The sequence below is a fragment of the Ornithorhynchus anatinus genome, chromosome 3 (genome assembly GCF_004115215.2).
Source record: "Ornithorhynchus anatinus isolate Pmale09 chromosome 3, mOrnAna1.pri.v4, whole genome shotgun sequence".
NCBI classification, from domain to species: Eukaryota; Metazoa; Chordata; class Mammalia; order Monotremata; family Ornithorhynchidae; genus Ornithorhynchus; species Ornithorhynchus anatinus.
Window position 1 is genome coordinate 24,482,607 of NC_041730.1, and position 27,114 is coordinate 24,509,720.

At 48.1% G+C, this 27,114-nt stretch overlaps 1 protein-coding gene across 4 annotated transcripts in view; it reads right to left on the reverse strand.

The window, feature by feature from the left end:
* The window catches only part of LOC100079242 (1-aminocyclopropane-1-carboxylate synthase-like protein 1), a 65,919-nt gene that overhangs the window by 13,258 nt on the left and 25,547 nt on the right, over positions 1–27,114 (reverse strand). For 2 of the 4 annotated variants that reach the window (XM_029060562.2, XM_039911423.1), the window contains exon 1: positions 7–1,131. The exons of 1 other annotated variant lie outside the window; for it this stretch is intronic. In XM_029060562.2, the coding sequence (XP_028916395.1) occupies positions 7–646 (640 nt within the window). In that variant the 5' untranslated portion in view covers positions 647–1,131. Of the gene's footprint in view, positions 1–6; positions 1,132–27,114 lie in introns of those variants that run through there. One more of the 4 variants, XM_029060561.2, reaches the window with a different exon arrangement.

The window sequence follows — 27,114 nt, forward strand, 5'->3', positions numbered from 1 at the left end:
CCCTACCTGAAGGCGAGATACCGGTTTCAATGGGGATCTCCTCCCTGGAGACGGGGGAGTCGTCCCGAGCCCGCTCGAGGAAGCCGCGCTCTACCTCGGGCTCCCCGGCGGAGCCGGGCCGGTAGGACGTCGAAGCCGGGGCCTCGGGGGTCGGGCAGCGTCGGTCGGAGTCCACCTCCTCGCACTTGATCTCCACCGGCTCCCCGGGGGGCTGGGAGTGGGCGAAGGGGAGGGCGGCGGGGGTGAAGCGGCGCGGGTGGCCTTCGCCCAGGCCGTCGGGCATCACGGGCCCGGCCGCCGCGCCTCCGCCGGCGGGGTTGAAGGGGAGGACCGGCCGGCCCGTGAGGACCCGGTCCATCGCCTCGTAGAACTTCCAAGAGCGGCCGCCCCTGGGCGCCTTGCTGTTGTCCTTGATCCGGCGGTATTCCAGCTTCATCTTTTTAATCTTCTCCCGGCACTGGTCTCCGGTGCGGTGGATCCCCTTGTCCCGCAGCACCTCGGCGATCCGGTTGAAGACGTGCTGGTTCCGCAGGCAGCTCTCCAGCTCCAGCTGCACCGACTCATCGGCCCACAGCTGCAGCAGCTCCACCACCTCGGGGTCTGACCAGTTGCTACCCCGCTCGTATTTCTTGCCCCGGAAATCCATGCCCTCGCACGGCCCTGGCCCCGCCAAGGCCGCCCCCGCCGGGGAGGCGAGGCCGGCGAGGGGAGCGGTGGACGTCCAAGGGGCAGCTGGGGAGGTCAGGGGGACCTGAGGGAATAAGGCGGTTGGGGAGGGGGCTGAGGGGCCGGGAAAGCCGAGGAGGAGAAGCGGGGGGCTTTGGAGAGGAAGGGATGGGGCATACTGGGGGGCAGGGCGAGTTCCTGGGAAGAGGTGTGCGGCGGGGCTCCTGGGGGCCAAATGGGAAAGGAAGTCCAGGAAAGGAGCCCGGGGAAGGGGGACTGCGAGCTTCTGAAAGTTTCACTTCTGCGATGTCAAGTATGATTTTCTTTAAATAAATCAAAGAAATGAACCCTTTTTAACTGACGTCTACCTCCCTGGGGTCAGCAGTATACCGGTTTGCAGGTAACGGTGTCCGGCAACAGGCCCGGGCCAAGTTGCCTCCAGTCCCCCCCGCCCCCCCCAGTCTCCGCTAACCCCTCCCCTAATTCCGCCCGGCCCTGTGCGGCACACTCCGCCCCCACCGGCCCCCTCGGCACGACCTGGCCCGGCACGGCTCGGCTCGGCACGGTTCGGCCCGGTTCGGTCCGGCTCGGCCCGGGTCGGCACGGCTCGGTTCGGCCCCGGTTCGGCCTGGTCCGGTTCGGCCCGGCTCGGCACGGCCCCGGGCCTGGTCAGCAGAGGAGAGGGGCTGGCTCGGGCCAGGGGGGAGGGGGCCCGGGGGTGGGGGCTGGGCCGGGGCCAGGATCCTCTTCACATCCGGGTCGCCGGCACATGCGTACAGTCCTTATTCCGGGATAAATTTGGTCCGTGTCACTCCTCGGCCTTTTGGGTGGCAGCAGATAATAATGGCGGTATTAGTTGGTAAACGCTTCCTATGTGCACAGCACTCTTCTAAGCGCTGGGGGGGGGGGGGATACAAGGTGAGCAGGTTGTCCCACGTGGGGCTCACAGACTTAATCCCCATTTTACAGATGAGGTCAGTGAGGCCCAGAGAAGTGAAGCGACTTGCCCAGTCACACAGCTAGCAAGCGGCGGAGGCGGGATTCGAATCCATGACCTCGGACCCCCAAGCCTAGGCTCTTTCCACTGAGCCACGCTACTTCTTCTAGCAGATCCGAGGTGGGCCTCAAAGGCGAGGCGCAACTCCCCCCTTGCCCCCCTCCATTCTCCGGCCCCTGCACCCCCTGACCCCCCGACCCCTGACCCCAGCCAGTTTGGCCTCAGTCATCCCGAGCCAGAGCCCGAGAGAAGCAGCGCGGCCTCAAACGGAGAAAGCGGGGGACCTGGGAGGACCTAGATTCCAAGAGAAACATCGTGGCTCAGTGGAAAGAGCCCGGCCTTGGGAGGCAGAGGTCATGGGTTCTAATCCCAGCTCCGCCCCTTGCCCGCTGTTTGACTGTGGGCCGGTCGCTTCGCTTCTCTGGGCCTCAGTTACTTCATCTGTAAAATGAGGACTAAAACTGGGAGCCCCACACGGGACAACTTGATCACCTTGTATTCCCCCAGCGCTTAGAACAGTGCTTTGCACATAGGAAACGCTTAACAAATACCACCATTTATTTATCTTATTTATTTTAAAGCTCACTCTCGCAGGTCTCTGCTCTGTGTGACCCTGGGCAAGTCACAGCCCTTGTCATTCATTCGATCGTATTGATTGAGCGCTGACTGAGTGCAGAGCACCGGACTAAGCTGTGTGACTGTGGGCAAGTCACTTCACTTCTCTGTGCCTCAGTTACCTCATCTGTAAAATGAGGATTAACTGTGAGCCTCACGTGGGACAACCTGATTACCCTGCGCTTAGAACAGTGCTCTGCACATAGTAAGCGCTTAACAAATACCAACATTATTAAGCGCTTGGAATGGACAATCCGGCAACAGAGAGAGGCCATCCCTGCCCCCAGACGGGGCCTCAGTTTCCCGATGTGTAAAATGAGGGTAAATCTTGGGAACCTCAGGTGGGACACGGACTGGGTCCATCCTGATAAGTGGGCATCTGTTATTATTAAGTGCCGTAGAGTCGTTCCCCGTTTATAGCGACTCCATGGATATAGTCTCTCCAGAACATCCTGTCCTCTGCCGTACTCCGCAACCTTTCTAACGGTTTTTCTGTTCTCGTTGCTATGGCCTTCATTCATTCAGTAGTGTTTATTGAGTGCTTACTATGTGCAGAGCACTGTACTAAGCGCTTGGAATGTACAACTCGGCAACAGATAGAGACAATCCTTGCCCAGTAACAGACTCACAGTCTAAACGGGGGAGACAGCAAATCAGAACAAAACAAAGCAACATCATCAAGATAAATAGAAGCATAGCTATATATACATCATTAACAAAATAAATAAGTAATAAATAATATATACAAATATGCACAGTGTGGAGGGGAAGGGGGATGTGCAGAGGGCGGGAGAAGGGGGAATGGGGAGAGGAGGAGGAGCACAGGGAAAGGGGGGGCTCAGTCTGGGAAGGCCTCCTGGAGGAGGTGAGCTCTCAATCCATCTAGCTGCCGGTCTGCCTCTTCCACGTTTCCCCCGGACTTTTCCTAGCATTAGTGTCTTCTCCAGAGCATGAGTCCTCCAGATTATGTGTCCAAAATACGCTAAATCAAGTCGAGTCATTTGGCCTGCCGAAGACCGCTTCGGTTTAATTTGCTCAAAAATCCATTAGGTTGTCTTTCGGGCAGTCTGTGATATTCGCAAAAGCCTTCGCCAACGCCACAGCGCTTACTACGGTGGCTTGGCACGTAGTAAGTGCTTAACAGATACCGTTAGAAAAGCAGCATGGCATAGTGGCTAGAGCACGGGTCTGGGAGTCAGAAGGTCTTGGGTTCTAATCCCGGCTCTGCTACTTGTATGTTGTGACCTAGGGCAAGTCACTTCACTTCTCAGGGCCGCAGTTACCGAATGCCCTCCCTCCTCACATCCGCCAAACTAACTCTCTTCCCCTCTTCAAAGCCCTACTGAGAGCTCACCTCCTCCAGGAGGCCTTCCCAGACTGAGCCCTCCCTTTCCCTCGGCTCCTCCTCCCCTCCCCATCGCCCCTACTCCCTCCCTCTGCTCTACCCCCTTCCCCTCCCCATGACACTTGTGTATATTTGTTCATATTTATTACTCTATTAATGATGTGTATATACCTATGATTCCATTTATCTATTTTGATGGTAGTGATGCCTGTCTACTTGTTTTGTTTTGCTGTCTGTCTCCCCCTTCGAGACTGTGAGCCCGATGGATAGGGGTCGTCTCTATCTGTTGCCGAATTCTACTTCCCAGGCGCTTAGTACAGTGCTCTCTACACAATGAGCGCTCAATAATACGATTGAATGAATGAATGAATCTAAAATGGGGATAGACTGTGAGCCTCACATAGGGTATGGACTGCATCCAACCCCATTTGCCTGTACCCACCCCAATGCATAGTATTTATTCATTCATTCAACCAATCGTATTTATTAAGAGCTTACTGTGTGCAGAACACGTACTAAGCGCTTGGGAAAGAACAATACAACAATAAACAGTGACAGTGCCTGGCACATAGTAAGCGCTTAACAAATTCCATAATGAAATAATGAAAGCACACACACACCCCGAATCAGGTTGGCCCCTAAAAGGTACGCCAGAGTCCCCTGGGGTGAGAATCAGTTTTCCTCATCTCCACTCCATTCCTTGTCACCCTGACTTGCTCCCTTTGCTCTTCTCCCCGCTCCCAGTCCCACAGCACTTATGCATATATCTGTCATTTTATTTATTTATATTCTCCCCTCTAAACTGAGCTCATTGTGGGGAGGGAATGTCACCGTTCCTTGTTGTACTTTTTCCAAGTGCTTAGTACAGTGCTCTGCACACAGTAAGCACTTAATAAATACGAATGAATGAATGAGTGAATGAATGAATGAGGCTTGAGCTAGCCCAGTAAGCTCCCGCTCCCTTCTGCCTCACCTTGACTTGCTCCCTTTATTCATCCTATTCATCCCCTCCCAGCCCCACAGCATTAGGTAAATATCCGTAGTTTATTGATATATCTTAAGGTCCATCTCCCCCTCTAGACTGTAAGCTCGTTGGGGGCAGGGAATTCGTTCATTCATTAATTCATTCCATCATTTATTGAGCACTTAACATTGTGCAGACCACTGCACTAAGCTCTTGGGAGAGTACAGTACAAACAAACACATTCCCTGGCCACAACGAGCTTACAGTCTAGAGTGGGGGAGACAGACATCAGTACAAATAACTAAATTACAGAGATGGATATAACTGTTTTATTGTTGTGGCGTACTCTCCCAAGCACTTAATACAGTGCTCTGCACACAGTAAGTACTCAATAAATACAGTTGGCTGACTGACTGTTGATTGTCTCCTTCCAACATTCCCTCCCTCCCCTTCTCTCCCACCTTTCTTTTTCCCATATCTGACCGGGGAGCTAGCAACCCGGTGAAACATGAATAACTATAAAATGCAAGCTATTACCATTTGACACCGTGAAGGTTATATTTCTTGAACTTTCTCTGCACTCTCCACCCTTCTTCCCAGACTCTGGGGCCAAAAAAGGTTAATTAGTAATTCTTTTCTGGTGAAAACAGCGAAGCTTCCAAGCTGGGCTCCCCTTTTATGCTTACTACCAGATGCCTCTCCAGGTGCTACGACCACAAGCCCGGAAATCTAGGAGAACGTTCGTCCCTCAAGAGATCTGGGGGTTCCTCTTGGCACCCCAGTCTCTTATCCTCCAACAAATCCTCCGGTAGAAACACCACCGGCCGGCCGGAAAGGAATAGAGAGACAAGGGGCATCGGGGCAGGAAGGTGGGAAACTTAAGAGGGATCCTAAATCTATACTAAAACATCAATCTCACATCTTCCCAGAGTTGGGGGGTGGGCTGGCTGCCCATTAAATGCACTGCAAAGACAAATGATTGAAAGTGAAATGTGTTCAAACTCTTTTGCCAAAAAAAGGGAATTTCATGGGTGTATACTTCGAGTTTTAAATCACATGTGTTTAATGCTCCAGACATTTTTTTTTTAATTTGTGAGGCCAAAGGAAGCAATATTACAGTTGATGGTTAATGGGAAAATGCTGCATAAATATACTGAACTGTTAATATTATTATTATATCCAAAGAAGGTAGAGGGATCTTGGGGAAATGTAAACCTCGGGAAAAACGGATCCAAGAATCATTGCTCACCATGCCTCCAACCAATCCCCTGGCTCTTTAGCTGGCACATCACACCCACATAGGCCCCCTGGGCTCACAGTCACCTCCCCTGGGTGCAGAGAGCCTGAGATCGTGCTTGCTCTCTCCTCCGGGTTCCAGCGTGACTGCAGATTTAGGCAGTCCCTCTTCCAGTTTTAGATCCAACCCCGAAAATTCCGGCAGCTTTTCCTCCCTGAACCAACCCCTCTGCTGTCAGGAACGGGGATATGTAGCAAGCTGGACTGAGAGCTTCTTGTGGGGAGGGAACATGTCTACAAACTTATATTGTACTCTCCCAAGCACTTAGTAAAGTGCTCTGCACACAGGAAGTGCTCAATAAATATTGCCAATTGCTGCCCATTGCTGAAAATGACTTTTACAAACCGGAGGAATAAAAGTGACTTTCAAAGCGGTGCGGCAGAAGGCAGGCATTTCGGGGGGCGGGGGGGGCACAGGAGGAGCGGGGGAGGGTTGATGCTATTCACATGGGCCCAGCTGGCATGTAAAAATCATTCTCAGGAGTTGGCATCCTGACATCTAGTCACTCACCACCTTAAATGAGGTGGTGGCCACAGCGATGACATCCCTAGGGTTCCCCCCTGCCACTACTCTAAGAAAAGAAACCGAAATATGTTTCCAGCTTTTGTGGACACGACCCATTTCAGCTCATTTTAGAGAAGCAGTGTGGCCTAGCGGAAAGAGCACCGGCCTGGGAGTCAGAAGATCTGCGTTCTAAGCTCAGCTGTGCCACTTGCCTGCAGTGCGTCCTGGGGAAGTCGCTTAACTTCTCTGTGCCTCCGTTTCCTTAGCTGTAAAATGAGGATTCAATACCCGTTCTCCCTCCTCATTAGACTGCGAGCCTATGTGGGACAGGGACTGTGTTCAATCTGTTCATCCTGTGTCTTCCCCAGTGCTTAATACAGTGCCTGGCACATAGTAAACACTTAAGAAATACCGTGATCATGATGATGATGATGATGATGATTTTCTGACCTTGAATTTATGGATGGTTGGCAACCCTGGCAAGAGTCCAGAGGCAGCCAACTGGACCTGCCTCTAAATCCAGGGACACTGCCTTTAATTCCAAACAACTTGGCAGCTTTTCACAAGGTGAGCTGTGCTACCCACTTCGAGCAACGGAACGGCTGGAAATAGCTGACGGGTGCGCAAGACACAGCTCAGGTCTTTTTCGGTCGGTTACCGTTTGCCCCACTCGGAAGCCTGGCAGTGGCTTCTGGCTAATTAAAGGACTGGGAGAGGGAAGGGTTGTGCCACGTATACCCCCAAGAAGAATGTTCCTTCAGGTATGTATTAGAGGGTCCCACACACACTGTTCTGTTTGCTGCCCTCCAGCAGTCTCCCCTTCTCCAGCCCCACCAGCAAACATCGGACTATCACAGCAAATCCCGGAAATCCAATGCTCCGGGTGCTTCCTTTCCCTGCTAGCAGTGATAATCACTGCTCCTGCCCAGGAAGGTTCATTTGCAAGTCCTCAGGAACCCAAGGCAGTATCTGTGGATAACATAACTGGCAGTTAAAGATGGCTTAGACCACCTGGTTCAGCGTGGCAGGGACATAATATTGCCTAGTGGAAAGGGCGTGGGACAGGGAGTCAGAGTACCTGGGTTCTAGATCTGCCAAGAGCTTACTGTGTGACCTTTGGCAAGTCATTTAACTTCTCTGTGTCGCAGATTCCTCCTCCATTAAAAGGGGATTAAATCCTACTCCTACTTAGAGTGTGAGCCCCATGTGGGATGGGGACTGTGTCCAACCTGATTAACTTGTATCTACCCTAGTGCTTAGAACTGTACTTGACACTTAGTAAGCACTAAACAAATACAATAATAACAAAAACTAGGGAGTCGGAAGGCCTGGGCCGCCATTCTTCCCCTGCCACTGACCTGCTGTAAGAGACCTAAGGTTCACCCCCTTAACCTCGCTGTGCCTCAGTTTTATCATCTGTTAAATGGGAATAAGATACCTGGTCTCCCTACTTCTTAAGCACCAAATCCTGTCCTCCCTGTGAATTTCCCATCTCTTTAGAAGCACCACTATCCTTCCTGTCTCACAAGCCTTAACCTTGGCATTATCCTTGACTCGTTTCTCTCATTCAACCCACGAGCAGCGTGGTTGAGTGGAAAAAGCACAAGCTTGGGAGTCAGGGAGCGTGGGCTCTAATCCCGGCTCTGCCACCTGTCTGCTGTGTGACCTTGGACAAGCCACTTAACTTCTCTAAGCCTCAATGACCTCATCTGTAAAATGGGGATTAAGACTGTGAGCCCTACATGGGACAACCTGATTACATCATATCTACCTCAGTGCTCAGAACAGTGCCTGGCATGTGGTAAGGGCTTAAATACCAAAAGTATTATTATTATATTAAATCTGTCACCATATCCTGTCAGTTCTACCTTCACAACATTTATAAAATCCAAACTGGTACACTGCTGATCCAAGCACCTATCCTGTCCCAACTTGACTCCTGCATCTGCCTCCTCGTTGATCTCCCGGTGTCCCATCTCTCCCCACTCCAGTCCATACTTCACTCCCCTGCAGGGATCATTTACCAACAAAAATGTTCAGTCCCCGTCTCCCCACTCCTCAAGAACCTCCAATGGCTGCCCATCCACCTCTGCATCAAACAGAAACTCCTTACCTTTAAAGGGCTTTAAAGCACTCACTCAGCTTGCCCCCTCCTACTTCACCTCACTGATGATCTACTACAGCACAGCCAGCACACTTTGCTCCTCTATAGCTCCTTACTGTGCTGTGATCTCATCTATCTTGCCACCGACCCCTTTCCCACATCTTCTTCCTAGTCTGGAATTCCCTCCCTCTCCACGTAAGCCAGACCAACACTCTCTCCACCTTCAAAGCATTATTAAGGTCACATCTCCTCCGAGAGGCCTTCCCCGATTAAGCCCTCTTTATCCGGCTCACTCTCCCTTCTGCGTAATCTATTCACTTGGCTCTCTGACCTTTGGAAATTTGAAATTCCACTCCCAACCCTGCAGCACTTATGTACATATCTTTAAGTTATATATTAAAAATTACTCATTTATTTGTATTCATGACTGTCTCCCCCTCTAGACTGTAAGCTTGTTCAGGGCAGGGAATGTGTCTGCTAATTCTGTTGTATTGTTCTCTCCCAAGCACTTAGTACAGGCACTTGACTGATGGATTGATTGATTAAACAGTCCTGGGTGGGGCAGGAATGGCATCTGATCCGGTTGTCCTATATCTAACCCCAGCATTTGGTTTAGCACTTAGCACTTACTACTTAAGGATCGGAACTGTGCAGTCAGGAAGACTTGTCTCACCAGAAATGAACAGGAGCGAGTCAGGGTTCCAAACTGAGACCAGGGTCTGGTGGAAATGGTTAAATAAGGTGGATGGACAGAAAGTGTAAGTCTTTTGCATGACATGGAAGGGAAGGATGAAGGCCAAGAAGGGGAAAAGGCAAATCCTAGGGATAACTGCAGGAAAAATTGGATTGGCTAAGAACCCTAAAGATGCTCAGGGCTTAACACAGGAAAAATCCTAGACTTGGGGGAAAAATTGCATTTTTAATCTGCATTTTGTTGAGGATCATTTAAGTTTTGTAGAACTGAGAATATCTGGATAGGTTAATGCTAATTGCTTTTTGTTCTACTGCTTTTATTTTCTCAATCACCCCTCTTGTTCCTTAATAAAATAACTAAATACCTTCCTAAAGTAACCCGAGTGTTTACAGTGTTCTGGGTAAATGCACACACACGTACGATGCCATGCAACTAAATGGTAAGAACATAAATCTCCAGTGGTTGCATATCCATCTCCACATCAAACAGAAACTCCTTGTCAATGGCTTTAAGGCAGTTAATCATCTTTTTGATTATGGTATTTGTTTTAAAACCCCAGCAATAAGAACTGGAAAAACAAAAGCCCAAACTGCTCTCAAGCATGATTGGGAAAGCCTCCATAAATTACTGGGGTGTGGAAGCTGAAAAGCTATCTGTCTTAGAAACGCTGAAAGAAGCAAGAAGAGCAGCAACGACACACGTGTCCTGCCATCTGGGTCTCAGTGGCGCGTTGGAAGTTACCACCACCATCATCCTCAATCAATCATACTTACTGCATGCTTACTGTGTGCTAAGCGCTTGGGAAAGTAGAATATAACAAAGTTGGTAAACATAATCCCTGCCCGCGACGAACTCACAGAGAGTGTTTATTGAGACGAACTAACTGAAGAGCGCTGTAGTGGGTGTCTACTATGTAAAAAACTCAGTACAAGGGTTTTGAAGCATGTGGCCTGGACCCTCCCCATCGATGTTCAAAAGCCAAGAAAACGCTGGAACAAACCAAAGTTCCACCCTCTTATTTTTGTTTCCTTGCCTCCCTTGTTGGCCCAAGATGGCGGATCGCTCAGGAGAATAGGATCAGGGTCCTGCATGTTCCTCCCTTAAAATCTGACCAGAGGGACCCCACTGGGGACGTCCGATCTGCTCTAGACTGTAAACCCGTTATGGGCAGGGAACGTATCTGCTGATTCTATTGTACCGCACTCTCCCAAGCGCTTAGTACAGTGCTCTGTATTCATGCATTCAATAGTATTTATTGAGCGCTTACTATGTGCAGAGCACTGTACTAAGCGCTTGGAATGAACAAGTCTGCATAGAGTAAGTGTTCCATAAATACGATCGATTAAATGACCTGCCGAGGGGAGTTCTTGGGGGAAGGAATCACAGTGGAGATGCCCCCCTGACCTGATCTGGGGCACATCTCCAGGATGAGCTGAGACCTTCGGCCAGAGCGAGACCAGGAAATGGTGAAGGAGAGGGAAGCGAGTCCAGAGAAGAACGTATAAAGACCTGAACGAGAGAAGATGGAAGGAAGCTGAATAACTGTCTTCAAGCCTTTGACGGGATTCTGCACAATGTCACCAGGAACTCTGCTTTGCCCAGGCCACTGCCGTATCCTCAGGCCAGTGGCAAATAGATAACATAATTGCCTTGATGACTGGAAAGTGTGCAGATCATCTGGGGGAAATCTAATCATTTGGATTCCAGGTCTGGGCTCTGGAAGTTTGTTGCAATAACAAGTAGCCCTGTTTGCTTTGACTGCAACGTCTAGTCTGTTTCCTGTCCAGCAGGCAAACAAATTATTCAACATCATTCAACATCTAAAAATACAAATCGGATCATCTAAAACAATTTTAGCTGGCGATGGGGAAAGAGTGCTGGTTGGGGGGTTGGGGGAAATGCAATAATCACAGGATGAATTTGCATTTCCCCAGAAAATTTTTGCATCTGATGATCTCATTAGTGCTCCCACTCTCTCTAGGGGAAAAAAAGAAGCAGCGATGATTCTCCTCACTATACTGATAAACTGGGGCTCAGAGAACTCCTAAATTCCTACCCAAACTCTGTCCTTCCTGAGACTTTCTCATCATTGTAGGCAACACCACCATCCTCCCCATCACCCAAGCTCATAACATAACTTTCCTGCAGAAACGCTCTGGGCATGTCACTCCCCTTCTTAAAAACCTCCATTGGTTGCCTATCAACCTCCGCGCAAAACAAAATCTTCTCACTCTAGGCTTCAAGGCTCTCCATCGCCTTGGCCCCTCCTACCTCTCCTCCCTTCTCTCTTTCCACCGCCCACCCCGCACGCTCCGCTCCTCCGCCGCCCACCTCCTCGCCGTCCCCCGTTCTCGCCTATCCCGCCGTCGACCCCTGGGCCTCGCCTTCCCGCGGTCCCGGAACGCCCTCCCTCCTCACCTCCGCCAAACTCATTCTCTTCCCCTCTTCAAAACCCTACTTAGAGCTCACCTCCTCCAAGAGGCCTTCCCAGACTGGGCTCCCCTTCTCCCTCTACTCCCTCTACCGCCCCCCTTCACCTCTCCACAGCTAAACCCTCTTTTCCCCCCATTTCCCTCTGCTCCTCCCCCTCTCCCTTCCCATCCCCTCAGCACTGTACTCGTCTGCTCAACTGTATATATTTTCATTACCCTATTAATTTTGTTAATGAAATGTACATTCCCTTGATTCTATTTATTGCTATTGTTCTCATCTGTCCGTCTCCCCCGATTAGACCGTAAGCCCGTCAAAGGGCAGGGACTGTCTCTATCTGTTACCGATCTGTGCATTCCAAGCGCTTAGTACAGTGCTCTGCACGTAGTAAGAGCTCAGTAAATACTATTGAATGAATGAATGAATGAATGAACTTTGTCATTAGCCTCAACTGGAAAGAGCACAAGCTTGCAGTCAGAGGATGTGGGTTCTAATCCTGGCTCTGCCACTTGTCTGTAGTGGGACATTGGGCAAGCCACTTAACCTCTCTGGGCCTCAGTTACCTCATCTCTAAAATGAGTATTAAGACTGTGAGCCCCACGTGGAACTACCTGATTACCTTGTATCTACCCCAGAGCTTAAAACAGTGTGTGGCACATGGTAAGCACTTAACAAATACCATCATTATTATTAGTCAACCCACATATTCATCAAATCCTATCAGTCTGCCTTCACAACATCTCTAAGACTCCATCCAAACAGCTGCTTCACTCATCCAAGCTCTTATCCTGTCCTGGTTGGCTGCAGTGTCAACCTCCTGGCTGATTTCTCTACCTCCTGTCTATCCCCTCTCCAGTCCATATTTCACTCTGCTGCTCAGATCATTTTTTCTAAAAACAACATCTCCCCTCCCTTCAAAAACCTCCATAGTTTGATCACCCATCTCTGCATCAAACAGAAACTCCTATCCTAGGCTTTAAGGCAGTCGATCAGCTAGCTCTCCTACTTTACCTTCTCTTCCCTTCCCCTTCCCCTTACCTTGCTGATCTCCTGTTACAACCAAGCCAATACACTTCATTCCTGTAGTGCCAACCTCACGGTACCTCAATCTTCTCTTGTCTCCGATCCTTCACCCACACCTTCCTTTGGCCTGGAATTTCCTCCTCATTCATATCAGCGCTTAGAACAGTGCTTGGTACATAGTAAGCACTTAACAAATACCATAATTATTATTATTATTATCTGACAGACCACCACTCTCCCTATCTTCAAGGCCCTACTCAAATCACATCAGCTCCAAGAGACATTCCCTCTCCAAACCTTAACTTCCTCCTCTTTGCCCTCTCTTCTGCATCACCTAGACACTCAATCGTATTTACTGAGTGCTTATTGTCTGCAGAGCACTATATTAAGCGCTTGGGAGAGTACAAACCAAAAATAAGCAGACACATTCCCTGCCCACAATGAGCTTACAGTCTAGAGACACACTTACAGTCTAGAGATAATAATAATAATGATGTTGGTATTTGTTAAGCGCTCACTATGTGCAGAGCACTGTTAATAATAATAATAATAATAATGATGTTGGTATTTAAGCACTTACTATTTGCAGAGCACTGTTCTAAGCGCTGGGGTAGATACAAGGCAATCAGGTTGTCCCACATGAGGCTCATAGTCTTAATCCCCATTTTACAGATGAGGGAACTGAGGCACAGAGAAGTTAAGTGACTTGCCCACAGTCACACAGCTGACAAGTGGCAGAGCCGGGATTCAAACCCATGACTTCTGATTCCCAAGCCCAGGCTCTTTCCCCTGAGCCACGCTGCTTCTCCAAGCGAAATACAGAGATACAAACTAATCAGGTTGGACACAGTCCATATCCCACATGGAGCTCACAGTCTTAATCCCCATTTTACAGATGAGGTAACTGAGGCACAGAGAAGCTAAATGACTTGCCCAAGGTCACACAGCAGACAAGTGGCAGAGCCGGGATTAGAACCCGGGGCCTTCTGAATCCCCGGCCCATGACCTATCCACTAGGCCATACTGCTTCTCTATTATTCTCTCCCAAGCACGTAATACAGTGCTCTGCAGACACTAAGTGCTCAATAAAAACCATTGATTGACTTTTCCTCACTCCCCAACCCTGCGTTTGCACCATTCTACCTCCCCTGTCCCTCCCTTTCCCTTTCTTCAAAGTCCATCTCATCCATATCTACCACCCACTCCAGATACTAGTCAAGGTAATCTACCACACACCCCCAGGCCCCACCTCCAACTTTTTGAATGATTTTGGTCCCTTTCTCACATTTCTTCTCTCTCTCTCCACCCCTACATTGATCCTTGGAGACTTCAATATCCAAACAGATGTTCCAGAGGACCCTTCCACTGTCCACTTTCTATCATTCCAGGTCCTTCTGACTCGTGGAGCTGATTAAAGTTCAAACCCAGGAAAAAAAGTGTCTAGTGCATAGGGAGTGGACTGGTTAGGAAAAGGAAGAGAAGGTCAAGCTTGGGGTTGGGGTCAGGAAAGCTAGTAGGAACTGATGAAGGGAAGAGGTAAGGGGATGAAGTCCTGAGTATAAGTGAACTTCAGAGAAGCCTAGTAGATAGAGCATGGGCCTGGGAGTCAGAAGGACCTGGACTCTAATCCTGGCTCCGACACTTGTCTGCTCTGTGATCTTGGGCAAGTGACTTCACTTCTCTGCACTTCTCTTGAATTACCTCATCTGTAAAATGGGGATTAAGTTTGGGAGCCCCGTATGGGACATGACTTGTGAATAACCTGATAAGGTCGTCTCTACCCCGGTGCTTGCTTCAGTCCCTGGCACATAGTAAGCACTTTAAAAACCATAAAAAAAGTCGGGGTGAGGATTTCAGGTAAGGAAATAGAAAGAGGAAGACAGATAACTGATGGGAAACAAGTGACAGACAGAGGTATAGGGAAATATTCATGGAATGATTAATTGTTTCCCCATTTTGAAGCATTAGATTGTGAGATCATTTTAAGTAAACATCATGATGGATTCTGAGCAAGGAGATATTAGACCACAATCATTGCACCCTACCCAAGTCACAGTACAGTTGAAACTCTTTGATGTGAGTCAACTTAGCCAAAAAAATCAATTATCTAAACTTTCCCTGGATCTTGTGCTTACCCAAGAGATCCAGACTTTCATATATGGTAATTTTGTTTTTGTGTACATATCCACACAGTTGTGAAAAACATGGAAGACCCAGATAATGTAAGTGATGGTGACACCATAATGCAATGTATATGTAAACATTAGGCTGAAATCATAACTTTACAGTTTACATAACCCTTCACTTCCAAATAAAGTAGGTATACAATTAAATACTGTTTTGTACAGGCCCTTGATCTTTTTAATGTTTATGATGTCATCATTCTCTTCATTCAGTTGTATTTATTAAGTGCTTACCTTGTGCAGGGATTGAAAAACTATTTTTATAAAAAACAGAAAAACTCAATTAGTCAGATTGGCTCAGTCCTATAATTCTCAATAATTGAGTCTTACCTGAAAAATGCTGATGAAAAGAACAGTTGGAAGCAAGTTTACTTCAGACAATATGATCCAAACATACCCAAAATGGCAGGCACTCTTAGATGAGGACTTTTCATTTTGAGAGTAGGAGGCATATGATGAAGGGGAGTTGGCAGGTAGAGAATGAGGACTTGAGCGGTGTCCTCCCCTTCCTTCTGGGAAACCACTGAGACATCTGCTCTCCTTGTTATACAGTACTCTCCCAAGTGCTTAGTACAGTGCTCTGCACACAGTAAGAGCTCAATAAATCCAATTGACTAACTCCCTCATACTTGGATTGTGAACCCCATATGATACCTGATTATCTTGTGTCTACCCAGGGACTTAGTAGAGTGCTTGGCACATAGTAAGCACTTAACAAACACCCCAGTTATTATTATTATTATTACAAAAGTCTCTTGACTGGTCTAGATACCTTCACACCCTGTAGTTGGCCTTCCTAGACACAGTCAACCCAAGGTTTAAGTGTAGGATTATCTGTTATCTCAAAACTGGGGAAAGGGAACCATCTTTGCTAGAAAGCAGAAGGAGGATTGGTTGGAATATTGGACGGTCTAGATCACACGGCAGCTTGAGTTTCCTAAAATCTGCTCTGGACCAACTGCTCAAGGGACAGGCAAAGCCCCATTCAAAACTCAGATGATATTCTGAGTAGATATGGAGTGGCTTTGTGGAACAAGCATTCAGAATCTGTGGCAGGAGAGATCCGGAGTTGGGACAGGGAGAGCGGTCATTCAGAAAGAATGGGGAATAGGGGAACAGGAGTCATTCAGTTCCCAAGGCCAGCCGGGCCCCGTTCTCAATAACAGGAGCCAAAACTCGGTTTATAAACTGAGGTTACTAGATTGGGCTTCAGCTTCCCCTCTAAAGGGGTGTCATCATGCCCATTTCTCTGGGAGATCCCGAGGGTGGTTTGCAATCCTTGGGGCTCCAACTTTATAACCAGAGTCACAGTGCCCCATGAGGAAGTAGCGCAACAGGGGTATGATCCGCACTTCCTATCGTTAACGTATCGCAGAACAGTCTGAAAAATGTTGTGAAACTCACGAGGAAACTACAGAAATTGGAGAGACACCCTCACATCCTTGTTCAGCCAGATTCTGCAGTTGTTGCATTGAGAATTTGTTAATTAAGGGCCCTAAAACCTCTCTCTTCTTGGGGAATACAAACCCAGGCCACAACAAACAAAACAAACGAACCTATCAAACAAAATCCTCTCACCAATGGCTGTAAAGCAGTCACCTTGCCCGCTCCTACCTCAACTGGCTTCTTCTATAACCCAGCTTCTTTTCTTCTATAACCCATACTTCACTCCTCTAGTGCTGACCTTCTCACTTTTTCACCTCTCACCCCTGGCCCACATCCTGCCTCTGGCCTGGAATGCTCTCCCTCCTCAAATCCGATAATTACTCTCCCTGCCTTCAAAGCCTTACCCAAGGCACATCTCCCCACTTTTCCTCATTTCCCACTCCTTTTTGTGCAGCTCTGACTTGCTCTTCCCCCGTCTCCCAGCCCCATAGCCCTTATGCATATATCTATAATTTTATTTTTGTATTGATGTCTGTCTCTCCACCTCTAGACTGTGAGCTCCTTGTGGGCAGGGATTGTCACTCTTTATGGTTGTACTGTCCTTTCCCAAGCACTTAGTACAGCGCTCTGCACACAATAAGCACTTAGTACATATGATTGAATGAATGAATGGATGAATGAATGAATGCTCTGAAGCAAATGTGTGTGGGATGGGTGGGGGGGGGCCGGGGTGAGACCCCTGAGGAAATGTTCCAGGATCAGGCAATCTCGGTGCAATTTCCCCAGACAGTTCACATGATGTTGTTACTTTCTTCTGCGTTCTGGGTGTAACTCACGGGAGGCTGCTTGCAGCTCCGAGCCCTTGAAGTTTCAGTGTGGTCGGTGACCAGCGAGGGAGCAACATTGGATCGCACATGGCTTAGTGGAAAGAGCCCCGGCTTGGGAGTCAGAGGTCATGGGTTCTAATCCTGTCTCCACCACTTGTCAGCTGTGTGACTTTGGGCAAGTCACTTCACTTCTCTGTACCTCAGTTACCTCATCTGTAAAAATGGGGATTAAGACTGTGAGCCTCACATGGGACAACCTGATTACCCTATATCTCCCCCGGTGCTTAGAACAGCGCTCTGCACATAGTAAGCGCTTAACAAATACCAACATTATTATTCCATGGGCCTCAGTTACCTCATCTGTAAAATGGGGATTAAGACTGTGAGCCCCACGTGGGACAACCTGATTACCGTCTATCTTCCCCAGCACTTAGAACAATGCTTGATATACAGTAAGCGTTTAACAAATACCTTAATAATAGCAATTACAATACCACAGTAAGCACATTATTATCACTTTCTTTCTTAGTTAACTCACCTCTGTCTTGGTTGTATTTGGCTTGCCCTATTTCTTGGGCTTAGGCACAGGAGATAGGATAATTCTTCATTCTTTACCAATACCCATCATGCTTTCAGGATTCGATCCATCTCCAAAAATGAAATACAAATATTGTTTGGGAGATATTTGGATCTTCTTCAAGTCAGTCTTTTCTGAGCCATATTTGTTTTACTCCAAAGCTTTTGCTCGTAAACTTTCGAAGTGGAGTTTCAACTACTAAATGTACTTTCTAGAGTACAAGGAAAACTCACTTTATGTGTTTTTTTATGTGTCCTTTATTATTTTATCGTAGCTCAACATTCATAGTCTCCAGAAGGAACTGAGTCCTTTCGGGACAGCACAGCCTCGCCCTGGTCGGAGGGGAGCCAGGGACCGAAGAGGCAGAATGGGCTAGTCACTGGAGATAATAATAATAATTTTGGTATTTGTTAAGTGCTTACTATGTGCAGAGCACTGTTCTAAGCGCTGGAGTAGATACAGGGAAATCAGGTTGTCCCATGTGAGGCTCACACTCTTAATCCCCATTTTACAGATGAAGTAACTGAGGCACAGAGAAGTTAAGTGACTTGCCCACAGTCACACAGCTGACAAGTGACAGAGCTGGGATTTGAACCCATGACCACTGACTCCCAAGCCCGGGCTCTTTCCACTGAGCCACGCTGAGATGGGAGATGTCGTGTGAACTAGTGGAAAGAGCCCGGGCCTGAGAGTCAGGGGATCTGGGTTCTGATCCTACTCCATCCTCTGTCCGCTATGGATCCTTGGGGACGTCACTTAATGTCTCTCTGCTTCAGTATCCTCATCGGCAAAATGGAGATTAAATAAATATCTGTTCTCCCACAGACCGTGAGTTCCATGTGGGACAGAAATTGTATCTGACCTGATTATCTTATATCTCTTCCAGATTTTAATAGTGTCCTTGGCACGAACAAGTACTTAACAAATGTCACGATCATCATTAGGATTAGATTTGGCTTGGGAGTTGGAAGCATCTCACTCCACCTTCCCATTTCCTTGTTTCCCCACCCAGGCTGCAGGGAGAATAAAGTTGGCCGCTTGGCCAAAGAAATCTGGGGAGTTGGAGAATAGAAATCTGGTAGACGAAGACGAGCCCTGCTGTCCTGGAGGGTGGTCCCCAGCCATTAGAAACCTCCCCACCTGCACCTCTCCGTCCTCCAGACTATTTCATTCTGGGGACAGGGAGCATCTACCAACTCGAATGTATTGTACTTTGCCAAGAGCTTAGTTATCCTATTGGCCCTCTCAGGTCGGCACCTGGAGTGTTTTCAGTTCTCTACCAGTCTTGGCTATGGGAGGGAGAGTCAAGGAGAGACCTGTCCATTCCATTCCTAATTTGGGTGGTAGCTAGCGAGTGGAAGGCTATCAGCTACAAGTCAAAACTCACCTGTGCTGGCAGCAGCGGCCCGGGAGAGAGTCGAGGCTGGAGACTCAAGTTTACTGCGCGGAAGAAGGCAGTGGTGAACTACTTCTGTATTTTTACCGAGAAAATTCCACGGATACATTACCAGAATGATTGCAGACGGAAGGTGGGGCTTTCGGGGAGAGATGTGTCTAGATGTGTCTAGATGGAGTCACTATGGGTCAGAGATCACTTGACAGACAAGGAGTGCTTAATACAGTGCTTTGCACACCGTAAGCTCTCGATAGATACCACTGCTTGATTGACTGAGGGGAAAAAGAGGAATCTCAAAGGGTAGTACGCCTATCACAGAGAAGCAGCGCGGCTCAGTGGAAAGAGTCCCGGCTTGGGAGTCAGAGGTCATGGGTTCGAATCCCGACTCTGCCATTTGTCAGCCTTGTGACTGTGGGCAAGTCACTTCACTTCTCTGTGCCTATTACCTCATCTGTAAAATGGGGATTTAGACTGTGAGCCTCATGTGGGGCAACCTGATTATCCTGTATACCCCAGCGCTTAGAACAGTGCTCTGCACATAGTAAGCACTTAACAAATACCAATATTATCATTATCTTGGAGAATGGGCCAGTGAACCCTTTTCTGTTGTGAACCTCGCTGTTCCTCCCACCCCCTCAGTGTCTGCCACCCTGATTTCTGGTTCGGGGACAGCAGATGACTCTGAGCCACTTTTACTCGGTGCCTGTTATAAAATACTCGGAGGCTATCAAGAGAGAGGTGGTATTGCTATAGTGTTATTACCCTTGTTACGGCTACTGAGACCCACCCAAAAGAGGGTGGGCGGATAATAATGCTGTTAATGATAATTTTAAGAAATGCCAAGGCAGACAGCAACCGAATGAGGATGAAAGCCAATTCTTGGCTTTAAATTGAATTTAATTCACAGATAACCCAAGGGTTGAGGGAGAACGGTGGGAGAGGGAGAGGGGAGGGAGGAGGGAGAGGCACTGGGAAGGAAGAAATATAAAGGCCAAAGCAAAACAAAACAAAAAAATCCCCTGGATTCTTTTCCCATGAGGGGATGTTTTCCAGAGAGCAGAAACCCCTCTATTCTTCAAAGGGAATGAAATTGACATCTCCTTTTTTTAAAGTGTAGGATAAAAATAGCTGTTCGCAGAGGGGCAGTGTTTTTGGCAGCTGTGGGTGTCATAACTGAAAAACACAGCCAGGAGCTCCAGGACACCATGGGAAAAAGCCAAGGGACATGGGAGAGAAAGAAGAGAATGGGGAGAAAAGGGGAGGGCATATCTCTTAATAAGGGAAAGAGAAGCACAAATTCCCTAGAGGTTTTAGGAAATTTCTCACCATTCAAATTATTCACCCTCAGAAAAAGAGCAAGTTCTTAGTGTGCTTTGAGCTGCTCAGAAGGAAGAAGCCTTTTGCTTCACCTTCCCTGTTTTCTTTCCATTTCCAGTTTTCACTCCCCAAACCTAGATAGCCAGAATCCATCCTTCATAATGGTTTTTGTTTAATGAAGTATCTATACCCACTGTGCTTGGGAAGGCAACCTGGCCTAAAGAAGAACAACATGGGGTTGGAAGTCAAGAGACGGAGAGTTTAGATATACTTCTGCCATTGGTCTACTGGGTAATAATAGTAATAATAATGGTACTTATAAAACACTTACTCTGTGCCAAACAATGTTCTAAGCCCTGGGGTAATAATAATAATAATGTTGGTATTTGTTAAGTGCTTACTATGTGCCGAGCACTGTTCTAAGCGCTGGGGTAGATACAGGGTCATCAGATTGTCCCACGTGAGGCTCACAGTTAATCCCCATTTTACAGATGAGGTAACTGAGGCACAGAGAAGTTAAGTGACTTGCCCACGGTCACACAGCTGACGGGGGTAGAGCCGGGATTCGAACCCATGACCTCTGGCTCCCAAGCCCGGGCTCTTTCCACTGAGTCACGCTGGTAAACACAAGTTAATCAGGGTGGACAAGTCCCTATCCCACATGGGGTTTGCATTTTTAAATCCCAATTTTTACAGATGAGGTAACTGAGTCCCAGAGAAGTTAAGTGATTGCCCAAGGTCATACAACAGACAAGTCAGGCAGGGGCAGATTTAGAACCCAGGTCTTTCTGATTCCCAGGGCGGTGCTCTATCCACAAAACCACACTGCTTCTCTACATTGGGCACATCACTTAACTTCTCTGAGCCTCAGTTTCCTCAACTGAAAATGGGGGAGAAAATAGACTGTGAGCCCCAGATGGGACAGGAACTTGTTCGATTTGTTAATTTTATATCTACTCAGATACTTGTCTGCTGTGTGACCTTGGGCAAATCACTTGACTTCTCTGTGCCTCAGCTCCTTCATCTGTAAAATGGGAATTGAGACTGTGAGCCCCATGTGGGACGGGGACTATGTCAACCCAATTTGCTTGTATCCACCCCAGTGCTTAGTATAGTGGCTGGCATACAATAAGCACTTAACAAATGCCACAATTATTATTATTATTATTATTATTATCATCTTAGCACATGAGTCCTTAGCATTAAATAAGTACTTTACAAATGTATAAATTTGTTTATAAGCAAATTATTATTGTTAATAATAATAATAATAATAATGGTATTTATTAAGCATTGAGTATGTGCCAAGCACTGTTCTAAGCACTGGGTTAGATACAAGATAATCAGCTTGCCCCAGGTGGGGCTCACAGTCTTAATCCCCATTTTACAGATGTGGGAACTGAGGCACAGAGAAGTTAAGTGACTTGCCCAAAGTCACACAACCGATAAGTGGTGAAGACAGGATTAGAACCCCTGACCTCTGACTCCCAAGCCCGGGCTATTTCGACAAAACTACACTGCTTCCCTATAATCCATACTAAAGAAGCCCCAGTCTGCAGATTAGGACTGTTCCCAAGTCTTCTTTTTTGTCACGATATTTGTTAAGCGTTTACTATTTATAAAGCACTGTTCTAAGCACTCGGACAGATACAAGGTCAGACACGATCCTTGTCCCACATGGCGCTCACAGTCTAAGAAGCAAGGAGAACAGGATTTGAATCTCCATTTTACAGTTGAGGAAACTGAGGCATAGAAAAGTTAAGTAACTTGCCCAAGGTTATACAGCGAGAAATCGGCAGATCTGGAATGAGAACCCGGATCCTCTGAACATCCAGGCCCAGGCTCTTCCCACTTGGCCACCGTGTTTTGTTGTTCTCAAGGAACGTGTCTACCAGCGTGGCTCAGTGGAAAGAGCCCGGGCTTGGGAGTCAGAGGACTAAGGGTTCGAATCCCGGCTCTGCCACTTGTCAGCTGTGTGACTGTAGGCGAGTCACTTAACTTCTCTGTGCCTCAGTTACCTCATCTGTAAAATGGGGATTAAGACTGTGAGCCTCACGTGGGACAACCTGATGACCCTCTATCTCCCCCAGCGCTTAGAACAGTGCTCTGCACAAAATAAGCGCTTAACAAATACCAACGTTATTATTACCAAGTTTGTTATAGTGTACTCTCTCAAGTGTCCCGAACACAATAAGCTCTCAATAAATGCTCCCTCCTGACTCCTCTGGGCTTCGGGTTCCAGACATTCATTCATTCAGTAGTATTTATGGAGCGCTTACTATGTGCGGAGTCCTGTACTGAGCGCTTGGCATGGACAATTCGGCGACAGAGAGAGACGATCCCTGTCCAGTGACGGGCTCACAGCCCTGAGGGGACCCAGGCCCCACAGGGCAGATTGGTAGCCTCTGAGAAGTATCAAGAATTAAGGTTTCCTTCCCTGAGCCTTCCGGATGCCCAGGGTCAAACTGGGGCTGTCCTGGCTGTCTCCCAGGACAGTGCCCTGGCCTAGAGCACCTGCTGTTGTCACTGCCTCTTGAGGGACCAGAGTGGCCGATGGTGGAACATTCCTGGGTCCAGGAGGGGGAGCCAAAACGCTGCAAACCATGGGTGATTATTCTCAGCCTCCAGGTCGCCACCCCGATGGATGGATTTGCCCCACCGACTGTGTTTCACCCCAAAAGAGAGGCCCAGCAACTGCCAGAGCAGAGCGTTTGGGTCAGGGGCTCCGGTGCAGCGGCTCCAGTGCACCAGGAGCCCGTCGCCCTCACCTGCTCCCTTTGCTCTCCCCGGCTAGTCCCGCCACTAACTGTAATTTCATTTATTTATATTCACGTCTGTCTCCCCCCGCCCCACTGTAGATTGTGAGCTCATAACGGGCAGGGAATGTCACCGTTTATTATTGTAAGCGCTTAGTACAGTGCATCGCACACAGTTCCCCCCTTTCCCTCTGCTCCTCCCTCTCCTCTCAGCACTGTGCTCCTTTGTATATATTTTCATCACTCTATTTATTTTGTTAATGCGGTGTACATCCCCTTGATTCTATTTATCGTGATTAAGGTGTCGTTTTTGTCCGTCTGTCTCCCCCCGATTAGACTGTAAGCCCGTCAGTGGGCAGGGATTGTCTCTATCTGTTGCCCAATTGTCCGAGTGCTTAGTATAGTGCTCTGCAGATAGTAAGCGCTCAATAAATACTATTGAATGAACAGGAAGAACTTAATAAAAAACGATTGAATGAATGGGTTTCGGTTAGACTGGGCCTGGGAACTGTTACCTTCCGGGGGTTCCCCGTGGTGATGCCCTCTGTTATCATTGTGATATTTGTTAAGTGTCTACTGTGTGTTTAGCACTATACTAAGCACGGGGGTAGGTACATGATAATCAGATGGGACCCAGTTCATGTCCCAGTGGGGCTCACAGTCCAACTAGAAGGAAGGAGGATTTAATCCCCATTTTACGGATGTTGTAACTGAAGCACAGAAGAGTTGAGTGACTTGCCCGAGATCACACAACAGACATCAGTCAATCAGCCATTCGCATTTATTGAGCACTTCCTTTGTGCGGAGCACCGTACCAAGTGGTAGGGAGGGTAAAAGGAGCCAGGATTAGAACCCTGGTCCTTTGACTCCCAGACCCAGGCTTTTTCCACTAGCCTACGCTGCTCTTCAAAGGCTGGGTGCTCAGGGGATTGGGGCGAAGGAGCTGAGGGGCAAGAGGGGGAGGGTGATAAAGATTCTTTCTGCCTCATGGTAGAGAGAAGATGGAGGCTTGGGCCTGGCAGAGACTTACCTGAGACCACACACTGACAGCCGGGAGTGTTACTCAGGCTCTCTGACTCTTCATCCGGTGCTCAGGCTCTGCTACACATTGGGATGCCTGGGCCCGGGACAGGGACCCAAAGAGGTGGCCATTTGGGCCTATGGTCCCTGTCCAGGAAGCGGTGCACCTCCCCAGGAGCGCAGCCTGTATGCGAGGGGTTAATCCTTCAAGGATTAGAAACGGTTGCTCCATATTTACTTCAGTTCTTTTGAGTAAACTCCTGGGACAGAAGGTCAGGGCAGCAAAATATCCCAAGGAATGAGTCAGTCCCTCCTGGCTTTTGACCCTGGGCCTGGTGAGCCAACAAAAGAGAAGGGGGATGCAGAGGCCAGGCCAGCATCGTTTGCAGAACTCTTGCCCACGTCCTCCCTCTGGCCTGAAACTCCTTCCCGCTCCAGACTGGCACACTCTCCACCTTTAAAGCCCTCCAAAAATCACATCTCCTCTAAGAGATGTGCACTTGGCTGGCTGCCCTTTGGGCAGTTGATATTTTCTCCACACTCAACCCCACAGCGCTTGTGGTGTGACTTGTCTGCTCTGTGACACTGGGCAAGTCACTTCACCTCTCTGGGCCTCAGTTACCTCATCTGTAAAATGGGGTTCGAGATGGTGAGCACCACGTGGAACAGGGACTTTGTCCAACCCAATTTGCTCGCATCCATCCCAGCGCTTCGTAGAGTGCCTGGTACATAGTCAGTGCTTAACAAATACCACAACTTTTATTATTATTATTATTATTTTATACCTAAATTCATAATTTATTTTAATATCTGTCTTCCCCTCTAGACTGTAAGCTCCTAGTGGACAGGGAACACGTCTATCAACTCTCCCAAGCTCTTAGTTCACTGATCTGCACACAGTAAGTGCTCAATCAATACCACTGATGGATTGATCGATTGGAATTACACAATTCCATTCGAATTAGAATGGCAACAACACTACCTTCCTCAACAATAATTAATCCCTTCCAGTTCCCAATAATCTCTGTGCCTCTCAGTCATCATCACCTTGATCTCCCTCTGGGGATAGGGGAGGCCAGAGGAGGATGCAGGGGAGGAACGACCGCAAATATTCTAAATCTCTGCCTTTGTGGAGTGAGAGGGATAGCGAGTAGGGAATGGGGAGGGGCAGGTGCAGGGATTCGCCCAGTTCACTCACCGGTCACCGCAGAGCTAGGAATAGAACCCAGACCCCCTGAGTCCCCATTGCTGGCAGGCTCTCTGTGAGCCCGGCGTTTGCTCTCTAAACTCTCGGGGCAGAAATCCAGCTCATTTAACTTTGGCAAATGTGCTACATAAAATGGTTAATGAAGAGGAAGTGGGGAAGGAAGTGGGACTAAGAGGTAGAAAAGAGCCCTGAGAAGTTATAAAAATAATTGCACCCTTGACCCAAGATCTACCCCACTCTGGTGGGAGATAATGGTGGGAGTGTTTTCCCGGTCAGTTTGCGAGAAGTTCAGGATTAATCGCCATCCCCCAGACAGCTCCATTTCTCAAATCGGAGTTGGAGATCAACGTCAATGAAAACACTGAAATGAGGTCGCACGGGCAAGAGGGGTTTTGGTGGAGGTGGGGGTGTTGGCAAAACGAAGAATTTATTTGCTTTATAAGTTCCACTCCCTGATGTTGTCAGACATTTTTCAGCGTAGCTGACTAGAGGACAGACGCGGTTTCATTTCATTTCTCTTTAGAGCCTTGAAAGGGGGCCCATCAGAACGATTATTCCCGTTCTGCTTGTTACACTCCACTCATTTGGTCTGGGAGAGGCCCGTGGGACATTGTGTTCTCTCTCTCTCTCTCTCTCTCTCTCTCTCTCTCCCTCTCTAAATGGGAAGGAGGAGACCACATGGGGAACCAAACAAGGCTACAGAGGGATGGGAGACTGGCCTTCCCTAGGCTGTAACCCGCAGCAGGTCGGAAAGGACCCTCAGTAGGTCAGAGCCGCCTCAGAGGGTGCCAGCAACAAAACTCTTTCCTTCCTTTTTTTGGAAGAACCCTCAGAGCTCTTCCCTTCTGGCAGGCATGCTGGGTTGTGGGTAGGGAATGTGTCTTCCAACTCTGTTCTACTGCACTCTCTCAAAGACAGGCTGGTGGAATGATTAGGGCTGAGACTGGGGAGAGGGAATGAGGGAGAGACAGAGAGTAATTCAACAGGATAATTTTTCCTGTAACCAGGGATAGAGAGAGGAAGAGACCTCATGAAATTTCAGATCTGCTTCTGTTTTTGGAAGAAATTTGGAATCAGGACTGCAAGATTTATCTCCAGTTAGTATGAAGCCAGGATCTTGTTCATTCTACCATTAAATAATGCCAGTTGCAAGGCATCCTTGGTGGGAAACACACCCTCCTCTCCATCATCAAAGTCTTCCTCAAAGCCACCTCCCTCAGGAGGCACTCCCCCGAAGTGCCAATATTGGAGTCACATCAGCTGGGGAGCTGGGAAACCAGGGTTCTAAGCCCAATTTTGCCACTGGCCTGCTAGGTGTCCTTGGATGAGTCAATTAATCTCTTTATGCCTCATCTGTAAAAGAAGATCCTCGCTCTCCCTATGTCGAAGATTGAGAGCCCCATGAGGGATAGGGATTGGGCCTGTTCTGATTATCTAGTACCTAACCACAGCACATAGCATAGTATTTGACCCATAATAAGCTCATGATAAATACCCTGATTATTCTTCTTATTATTCTTATCATCATTATTATTCCCCACCTTCCTGGTCATGTCACTCCATCATCACCTTAGCCTTCATGTGACTACCTATTTACTTAATTCCTTAATTTTGTTTTTCATCATGGCATAGGGACTAGAGCACAGGCCTGGGAGTCAGAGGACCTAGGTTCTAATCCCAGCTGCACCACTTGTCTGCTCTGTGATTTGAGGTGGGTGAACTAATCTGTGCTTTAGTTCTCTCATCTACAAAATGCAGATTCAACTCCTGTTCTTCCTCCTGCTTAGGTTGTGAGCCTCATGTGGG